We start from the raw sequence: 10,646 nt of genomic DNA, 5'->3' as shown, positions 1-10,646 counted from the left end.
ATGGTCTACTAGGTAGATGGATTGGTTGACATACATATCCTTGAACTCTTTGCAAAAACGATGGAGATTCACGAACAATCTTAGAAGAGGATGGTCCAACCACAAATTTTTCCTTGTGAGCAAGTGATACAAACAATCTCATTGGACGGTACAATCTTCTGGTTCTTTAATGGGTATCCATGAGAATTCTCAATAATTCTACACATCATTGTAGATCCAAAATGTCAAAGGTGATCATGCCACAATATGAATATTTTTTGATTTATGAACTTCTAGTTCATCATTTCATAGCTTTCAATCGAATTTGTGATTGTGTAATACAATCTTGATGAGAATGCTTTGAACTTTTCTAATATAATTTTTTTTCCCGAAACATTTTTAATAATGTATAGATAATATGCCTTATTTTCACTTAAAGTCTCATTATGATATCTATTTCGGCGGATATTTTTAAAGCTCAGTGGATTTCTTTTAGATTTTACTGAATATAAAGCATTCTAGATTTCTAGTTTTGTTATGCTTACTAACAATAATATAGCTCTTCTGAAGTCTTTTATCGAGTTTGCAAGACTAGATATAATATTCACTTTTTCTTCACGTTATTTTATTTCCAAAAACAATTTTTATCTTGAAGAATAGTGTGTGTGGTTGCACTGTCAACCAACCAAACACCCTCAACTTTTGATTTCGAAATAGATAATTTGTTTCTAAAATCCATAATCATACATTAAACAAAAGTCCACGTTAGATAGTAGGATTAGATATAAACATTAAGTATATCTGTTGAAACTACAAAACATACAAAGTTAATATATTAGTAACTTAATAATTATGGCACAATAACGAGAATTAAATTAATGTGGATATTTCCATCACCAGTACAGTGATCATTTTTCCATTATGTGTTTTCAAAGAAATTAAAGACATCAAGATGAGTTAGATCTTCAAGATCTAAGTTATCGACTAAATTAGTCTCAATCTTTCTCTTTCTTTTCTTGGATGCTTGGTAGAGGTCTACCAAATGTTTGTCCATACTACATGTATGTGACCAATGACCTTTTCCTTCACACCGATAGCAATTTTTTTCAGTATCATATCTAACTTTTTTCTTTCTATGCCATTTTCTTTACTCTGTCTCTCATAGATATTCTATTTCCAGTGGCGTCCATTTCTGTTATTCTACAATCTTATGTGCTTATGGCCACCACAATGGTAGTAACCATAACCTTTGTTGCCTTCTCGATTACGTCCACTATTAATATATATATTTGCATTCGCTTCAAGAAATAGTTGAGAGCCAATTGGATGTAATTCATGGTTTTTCATGAGGAGCTCATTTTTTTTATCAGCAATTAAAAAAGATGTTATTAGCTCAGAGTATTTTTCTGTATTGATGCTCCCCATATTCTTGTTGCAGGACAATATTTGATGCATGAAAAGTGGTGTCTTTTTAAGCATGTCTCTATCAGTAATTTCTACTCCACACAATTACAGTTCTGTGATGACATGGAATAGAGCAGAATTATAATCAGAGACACTTGTGTAATCCTAAAACCTTAAGTTTAACTACTCGTGTTTGGCATTTGGAAGAAAAATATCCCTCTGGTGGTCAAATTTTTCCTTGACATTACTCTACAAATTTAGTGGACCCTCCATCATTAGAAATTGAGTTTTCATGCTCTCATGTATATGGAGGCGGAGGAAAATCATAGCCTTCGATTTTTTCTACAAAGATGCCTCATTTTCTTCTATTGTAGTGCCTTCTAGGTCCATAACTTGCAAATGCATTTTGGAATCCAATACCCAAGAAAAGTAGTTTCTTCCGAAAACTTCAAGAGCGTAGATTTTTAGATTCATGAGGCTTGTCATTTTCCAAGAAAAACTTTTTTATTACTAATAAAAAAGAAAATAGAAATAAGTATCGTGATATATATATATATATATATATATATATATATATATATATGAAATATTTAGATATAAACAAAAACAAGAACTATAAAATATGTAGAAACCTCATGCATGTATTTAGAACTTCAGGTTCTAACTTAAAATCATAACTTAGAACTTCAGGTTCTGATTTTAATGATGTTAGAACTTTAGGTTCTCACCATCTTATTTGTGTTGTAAACTTAGGTTACAACAACAATATTCGAAGACAAATATATGCTAGGACAAATCATAATTTATTGAAATTAAAATAACTTGATAGTCAGTTTAACCAATCATAAGTAAATAAATTAAACAAGATAGGTAGTTAAACTAGCCATATAAATTAATTAATTAATTAAACAAACCATATTAACATAATAATAACATAGTAACAAGATAATAACAATATAGACAGTAAAATCAGCCATTAAAACTATTATAAACAATAAATTATTAAGTTAATAACACAATAAACTAACAATATAAAAACATAATAATGATAAATCATAAAAGAAATAAGCATAAATAAACACAAACAGTAAAAATTAAACTGCCCATGTTAAATTAGCCATCATGTTAATAGCGTGTTATAAAGTATATAGAAAATAGAAAATTTATGAACTAAACAAAGTACACTTAGTACCTTATTATCAATCTTATTATTAAGCCAATTTTTGTTACACAACAATTACCCATATGCATAATATATATATAAGCAACAAAAGCTAGGATGGGGAATTGCTTTTCCAATGTGGGATTTGAGTTCAAAATGGTGAGAGTTCATATTTACAACACTTTATTTTATAAAATTATCATAGAGTCTTATTTTTTATATAAATTTAGTTATTATAATCAAAGTATAATTATCTAAAAAAACATTTATGTGATCTTTTTAGTCACACCTTTAAATATGTGCATATATTTGAAAAAATAGAGTCGTGTACTAAGTTTAAATTAATTATTTTAGTACCTCTTTGGTATAACTTATCTAATGGTCATAAGTACTTATTTAATCTCATAAACTCCTATCAAAATTTTTGTTATTGTTTAGTTATTTTTTTAGTAGAGTTTTTGAAGATTAAATAAACGATTTTACCTCTATTAGAAAAAACTTAAATTTTGGGTTTTTGGGAGTTGAGGTAAGAAATTTTTTTAATATTAAAATATTTAAAATATCATCTACTTATTCAACAATCTTATTTTATTCTTTTCGTAACATAAAAACTTATTTATTAAAGTAATTTTATAATTTTTAATAAAAACTGTCATTGATAACTAAACAATTAAAATTTTTTAGGTAAAAACTATATTTATAAAAGCTCTACTAACAAAATCTTTATTTAAAATGGCATACCAAATAGAGCCTCAGTTCTTTACCTCTCCGAATGCAATTTCAAATATACACTACATTGATCTAAACCATCTTGGTAAATATATTTTATATATTTAAAAATAATTTTTAGAATTAAGCGTCCATAATGGAGTGGCTCGAGCCCAACATAACAAATATAGAGATGTTACTTTTAGTTTTGAATTCAAAAGCTATAGTTAATATTATTACCTTGGAAAAATACAAAGAAACATAAAAAAAAGAGGGATTGTCACTTTCTCTCCTACAGTAATCAACATATATCATTTACCTCCCTATTATTTTTATAATGTCCAAAAACTCCCCTAATAGTACAAGTTTACAATATTACCTTTATTTTCAACTACTTTTTTATTTACATTTATTATAAATTAAATAACTTACATGAATAGAAACTAAATAAAAAAATTAAGTATTAGAAACAAGAAATATATGTTTTGATATGAGCAAAAAAATTAATAATAAATTTTTTTCTTATAATGATTTATTTTGTGAACATTTTCTTATAATAAACATTTCGTAATATTTTAAAATTAAATGCAAAAAGTATAGGCAAAATATTTTATTATTTATCTTAAAATAAATTTTTATTTGTCATTCAAGTTTTCTTATAATATTTTTTTATCATTTTATAATAATTTTCTTATATATTTATTATAAGAAAATTTTCACAAAATAAATAAGTACAAGAAAAAAATTTTATTATTAATTTTTTTGCTCATATCAAAACATATATTTCTTGTTTTTAATGCTTAATTTTTTATATAGTTTCTATTCATGTGATTTATTTAATTTATAATAAATGTAAATAAAAGAGTAGTTGAAAATAAGGGTAATATTGTAAACTTATACTATCAGGGGGATTTTTGGCCATTATAAAAATAGCAGGGGGGAAAATGGTATATGTTGATTACTGTAGGGGGAAAATTAGCAATCTCCCTAAAGAAAATGAGGGTGCAAGATAATAAGAGGATGGTACTTATTTCGCAAGTTTGGAGGATTTTCCAATCTTATGATTATCAACCAATCAACAATAATAATGACGTAACTTCAATACGATCCGCTTTAGCAGCAACCACTAAAAAAGTATGATTTATCAGTTATATATAGTATTATTTAATTAATATATGAAAATTAACCATTTTAATTAGTTCTTAATTCGTGAGAGTCTTTAGAAATTATTTCAGTCTAATTTTAGGATGGTCGAAAGATATTATGAGAGCATGTAAAGATGGAGATAAGGAGGCAAATTCATTAATTTTTGTATAAGATTTGATAGGAAAGACTCAATGTAGACTTGTAAAAAAGGGAAGGTGGCCTTAGACGCAGCACTGGCACTCCGATACTTAAGTCAACAAAATGTTAGAGGAACATTGGGTTTCTTAGAAATCGTAAAACAAGGTTGAAGATGAGCATTTTTTGTGTTTGTGCAGATCTTTCCTTTAGGTCATATTTGGTTGGGAGGAGAGAATATAGGAGAGGAAAGTAATTTAAATTCTCTTTTTATTTCCATTGTTTGGTTTGACAAAATGTATAAGAATTTAATTTCCATTAGAATTTAATATCCATCATAATGTACAATTTAAATTCCTCTTCTATTAGAAAATAAAGTTTCCAAAATTACCTTTCATCTTTTAAACTTATTTAATGCCATTAATAATTATTATTTATAATTTTTATTTTATTGATTTAATATTATAAATGGACCACCGTCGGAAAGTCGCCGGACCACTGTCGGACCTCGCCGGAATATCACCGGACCTCCGCCGCCGGCCACTGAACCGCCATTTTATTATATATATATATTATTACTAATATAAATAGTTTAATATTTAAGATAAATGATAAATTTGTATAAAGAAAAAAATTATAATTCATTTCCTTATCAAACCAAATAACAAAATTTAATTTCACTACTCTTCTCCATTCATTTCTTCTCCCTTCCTCTCAATTCCACTGTTTTCCTCTCCTCCCTTTTCTTCAAACCAAACATGACTTTAGAGTCTACCTCACCTTATGTATGGGGAGTGCCCCAGAGAATGTCCTTGTGTCTTTTTAGACATATGACAGGATACGTATGGCTGTTCCCCTCTTCAGCTAGGGATGATTTCATAATCCTCAATATATATTTTTTTTATTCAATAGGGGCTCTGTTAAAAGAGCTACAAGGACACTATTCGGGGGTGAACCACCCCATACATATCATGAAGAAGAAAATGAATGACACAATCCGGGGGACTACTCAAATTGTGAAGGCCAATTGGAAGGTCCGAAGCGTAATTCGCAATTGAGTCTGCAGCAAAATTTGCCTCTCTGTAAACATGGTTCACAGAAATGTGCCAATTCCTGTGTATAAGCTCTTTGATGGACGAAACAAGCGGCGAGTATTCATTAGTCATTTCTTCAAGATTATTCAGCATTTGAACAACGCACTGACTGTCCTTTCAGTATAGTGGGTGGCTCTTCTTTATTGGCTCTTTTTGAATAGCCAAGGAGATCAAGAGAATACCTGCATTTGTTGCTACTAGTACTACTCATATTCAACTGTGGTACTCTCTTCACGATTTTATAACTGTGAGGGTGATATTTTAGATAATTGTTGAGATGGTCTAAGTGGTACCTTCCCAAATCTGGTGCCCGGTGGTGTTTTGAAGACATATGGCGATTTTAGACCATCATGAAGAATATTTTCCGACCTTACTTTAGGGTGCCTGCTGTCTACTTTTGGAGGTTTTTTTTCATTCTACCATTGAACTCCCCTTAATTTCGTGGTTTATGAAGGGCATATCGGCAATTGTGGTTTTGATACACGTGTCATGCCCTTATTACTCCGGCCAAATTTTACCCCCAACAGAAATAATTAGTTGTCCCATTGAAGCTACTTCCCCCTCCTTTATATAGGCATCGTGGGAAAGAGAAAGAATCACCTCATCCTCATTAGACTTTGAACTTATAACTTTCAACACCTTGAATTATGGTCATTAATCTTTAAAACATAAATTTGAAGGATTATTGTGAACTTGAATTTTTTGAACATGAACAATAAAAATTCTTTCTCTAAACAACGCGAGGGGTACGTTTTTTAAATTTGTCGACCTGTTTGCTAAGGAAAACTAGCGAATGGTACATTAAATCCTAGCCATGTAATTGCTTAAACGACATGTTTAAAAATATTCAACAAAATTTAGAAAATTTTGGGTCAAGAGAGAATCGGATCCTGAGTTTATAACGATCAATCACATAATTGTTAACAATTTAAAATTGGAACAATGTATCCCCAAGCTCTTCATTTGCTATCATGTCATCATCACATGTATTTGTTGAATGAAATAATTCCTCCAGTAACCGAGAAAATGCAAACCATTTCTTTACCAATTTGGCACAAATTAAAGGAAAATTCATTCTATGAATAAAAAGATCGAGTTTGTTTGTTAAATTCAAAAAATATATGTATATAATCCGTCAACCACGTTTAATTTATCTAATCAAATTCACTTTCACATTAATAGTAATGTTGAAACATTACAAGAATTTCCTCACTCCTTTTCACCATGGAAAGAGGCTCAAAATGCCTACAAATGGATGCTGTTAAATCCCATACAGCATGAGATACATATGACACTAAATCTGAGTACATGTTCTGAATTTTGCCAAAAAACAAGACTTTCAATTAAAAGAAATTAAAAAAAAAAAAAACCCATCATCGATCATCATGACCTCATAATAAATTGGCCTTAACATCGAAAAACTCAGGACTGCTGGCTGCATGCTGCTCCTTTTTTCCTTGTTGGAAGTGAAGCATCGATGCCAAGGCTTACGAAGAAAAAAATCCTAATTTTTGACAACCTTTCTCATTTCTTTCTTTTTTTTTTTTTTCACTTTTCTGTACAAAGACATTTGAATGTTGAATTTGAATATCATGGATCTCCATCCATTCTCTTAGAAGGATTGCATTACAGAACATGCAACAGCTTGCGCCCAATGCCTTAACTTGGTCTTCACTTGCTGAGGATTGTCCCCTGCGCCAACCCAATACAACAAGCAAAACAATTCCATCATAAAAAATCAATCACAGTTTCTGCTGAAATAACCAATCATAAAGATCATTACATCATATATCTATATATATATATATAGAGAGAGAGAGAGAGAGAGAGAGAGAGAGCATATTTTGTTACTTATTTTACGTTGGTAATTGGTGTCTAAAAGATAGGATTATGAGAGCAGTTAAATCTTAACCGTATGCTATCAGTAATGCACACGAGACATAAAAATCTGTAAAAGTTCATGAGTTCATGAGAAAATCCTGATTACCTGGATTACAAATCTTCCATGCATCCGAGTCACTTCTGGGGCTCCCAAACGACGAAGAGCGGCCGCCCAAGGACGAGGTGGAGGCACGGCTCTGAGGCGTGGACACCGGACTGGTGGAAAGCTGACGGTTGACGGCGAAGTAAAGGTCCAAAGCCGGCAAGGTGTTGCATAACTGCTGCCCTTCTTCCTCGTTAAACCCAAAGCCAAGCTCAATGCAGCCCTTGAGCTCGTGCAAATCCTCATCAGTCAACAAATCTTGATCAGAATCATGAATCCCATTCTTCCTCCGCTCTTGCCTCAGCATCTGCCGCCGCCTCTTCTCCCATGCAATATCACGTGGGGTCTCGCACATCGACAGCTGCTTCGACAACCGCTTCTTGTTCTTGTTCAACGATGTTGGAGCCAGTGGCATCCGCCTCAGCTCCTCTGTGTCCGAAGATGTCAGCATTGACGACGGCGGCGAAGACGACGACGACGACGAAACCGATTGTGAAAGACTTGCTTTGTTTTTATCCATTTTTTTTTAGAAAAATTATAAATTTGATCACCTGAGTTTAATCTGAGATAGCGGCAGCCGCAGCAGCGTCAGCTGGTGCGGCCAGCCAGCCTAATACAGAAAGGTCTTTTAGAGTTTCTGTGGGCGGGGGTGCCTTTTTTTTTTTGGTTTTTGTTCTGGTTTGTTTTTGAAAGAATTTGATTATTTATATATATTTTCTATATATATAATATAAATATATATAAAAAATCTGAACCCCAAAAAAAAAAAAAGAAATTGTTACAAAAATATATAGATATATATTCTGTTTATTGCAACGACACCAACCCGACCGAATGATGCAGGAGATGATTTGGAGGGCTTTAATGAGAGAAATAAGAGTCAGTAGGTGAATCGCAGACGTCGGGCATCCATTGATGAAGTTGAATGGTTTAATGTTATCGCCATTCATTTCTAACGATAAAGTGGCGATTTGCAGAAGTTAAATTTGGTGTACGGTAACAAATATTTTCCTTGTATTTCTCTGTTGGCAGCTGTTTTGTTTGTTTTTGGTGGGTGCTGGCTGCTAAATTTTAACTAGAGTAATGCTAGATTTTCCTATTCTCTGTCGATACCTAAATTTGAGATGCGTATATCTAGGGTTTCTACAAAATCAGGAGTTCTCACAGTCTCTTTCATTAATTTGCTAATTTGGGCACATTTGATTAGCTAGCTTCCTCAAGATACAAGCACGTAAATATACATGTGTGGATTTGAAATTTATGGAAAGCCTCCCTCAAATTTTAAAAATTTGTTACATAAGCCTCTTAAAATTAATTCGAAACCTGTCACCTATGAAAAATGACATCCTTATTACCGTAAATTATGTTCTATGGTGTAAGTAGTTCAACAGCTTGCATGTGTGTGTGTGTGTATCTATAAAAACCTTGTTGGCTAATTAAGGATATGATGGTGAACTATAAGTTGCTATTATTCATTGTTGTTGTTTTTTTTTTTTTTTTTTTTGTTTTGAGAAGATGTTCGGTGATACAGACATATCATTTATATGCATGTATATCTAATAAAATTGTCGTATCCATGTATCTATTTCAAGAACCATTAATCATAATGATAATTAGGATAAATAAAAAACAAACTAACTAATGTAACTGGTTTTAATAAATTATGCATAATTTTTGTTATGAAGTATATATACTTGACTTAAATTAATTAACAACAACCATGGAATAACGAGTGGCCCGTGGCTTCCTTCCCCCATGTTGTGTTTTGTTCAATTAGGACTGATTTTATTGTTACTTAAAACCAATCTTAATTACAAGTGTAAACATTAAGTCTGTTTTTGTTTAACCATCAAAATATTTGCTTCCTAGGTTTCATGGCTCCATTTCAATGGAACTCCTAACAAACAGCAGCTCTTAAGAAAAAAAATCCTTATGAAGATTTTTTGTAAAATTTATGTTTTGACTCCCTTAGATTTATATTATTGTTTTATGGCCTCTTTAAGTTTATTATTTCTCCATTATGACCTTCATTTTAAACGAAGAGGTCAAAGTTTCCACTGCTAGTTCGAAACTTTAACCTCTTATATGATTATGAGATTTTACCAGTTGAACTAACTGATAGTTATAATGATGGTATTTAATTATTTGAACTAATATGGTTCAATTTTTATTTTCATTTTTCAAATTAGGGTCGTGTATCTTATTGCTTTCTCAAAATTAAATACATTTTTCACACAAATTTATCTAAAACCGCTGCTACTAACGCCATAAAGAAATATTTATATAATAACATTAGTTTATTACTAATGAAATCACAAGATGTAATTCATTATTTCATCCTTAGTTTCTCTTGTAGCTTCTATTTCATGAACTATATATTAATTGTTTGAAGAATAAAATTCGTTATGTCTCTCTGACTACGGGGTGGTCACTTATTTCGTAATTTACTAATAAAATGCCATGACGTTAAATATTTGGATGCATTGCAAATCATGCAAATGACAGCATATGACAACCCAATAAACTATGCGTGCGGGAAAAAAAAAAATTGAGGTCTCAGGAATTTTAGGAAAAAAAGGGAAAGAAAGCTAAATTAAGCTTTCAAAGCATTGAGAACCAATCAAACAAATCATGCAATAACGATTGTTGCTCTCGTTCACTGATTCTCCAACAAGCCGCTCCCAAACTCTGAAACAGACTTTTTGAACCAAAATCCCCAGACAAAAAATTGGAGGCCAAATACAAAGAAATAAGCCTAAAAAAACCTTCACCATTTCTTCTTGCCTGGTTTGGTCCTTTATTCCAGGCAAGCTTGTTAGAATAATGATAGAGTTCCCATGGATCACTCCTTAGCTTCTGATTTAGGCTTGGCCCCCTATTGCACCATCACCAACAACAAAATCATTTAACATTGTGATTTCCGCGTACAGGAAAACATCTTTTTTTCACTTTCCTCTTTCTTCTTTGATCAGCTTAACCAGTCTTTTATTATTATTTTTTTTTGGTGATTTTCCTGTACGCCAATTGGGCCATG

At 31.4% G+C, this 10,646-nt stretch overlaps 1 protein-coding gene across 1 annotated transcript; it reads right to left on the bottom strand.

Annotated features, from left to right (window-relative positions):
• Positions 1–7,232: 7,232 nt before the first annotated feature.
• LOC18034991 lies at positions 7,233–8,275 on the bottom strand. Its single transcript, XM_006423942.2, has 2 exons — positions 7,616–8,275; positions 7,233–7,320 (listed from the first exon to the last, which is right to left on the bottom strand). Exons 1-2 carry the CDS (start codon positions 8,130–8,132, stop codon positions 7,241–7,243), a joined length of 597 nt encoding a protein of 198 aa, XP_006424005.1. The 5' UTR covers positions 8,133–8,275; the 3' UTR covers positions 7,233–7,240.
• Positions 8,276–10,646: the final 2,371 nt, after the last annotated feature.

Source organism: Citrus clementina, unplaced genomic scaffold (genome assembly GCF_000493195.1).
Source record: "Citrus clementina cultivar Clemenules unplaced genomic scaffold, Citrus_clementina_v1.0 scaffold_8, whole genome shotgun sequence".
In the NCBI taxonomy this organism is placed as follows: Eukaryota; Viridiplantae; Streptophyta; class Magnoliopsida; order Sapindales; family Rutaceae; genus Citrus; species Citrus x clementina.
This window is presented reverse-complemented; position numbering and strand designations above follow the sequence as displayed.

Bases quoted from the DNA above. Each gene is read 5' to 3' on its own strand.
- LOC18034991 (XM_006423942.2), bottom strand. From the start codon at position 8,132: ATGGATAAAAACAAAGCAAGTCTTTCACAATCGGTTTCGTCGTCGTCG. The intron at 7,321-7,615 runs GTAATCAGGATT...GGGTTGGCGCAG, and splicing joins ATGGAAGATTTGTAATCCAG to GGGACAATCCTCAGCAAGTG.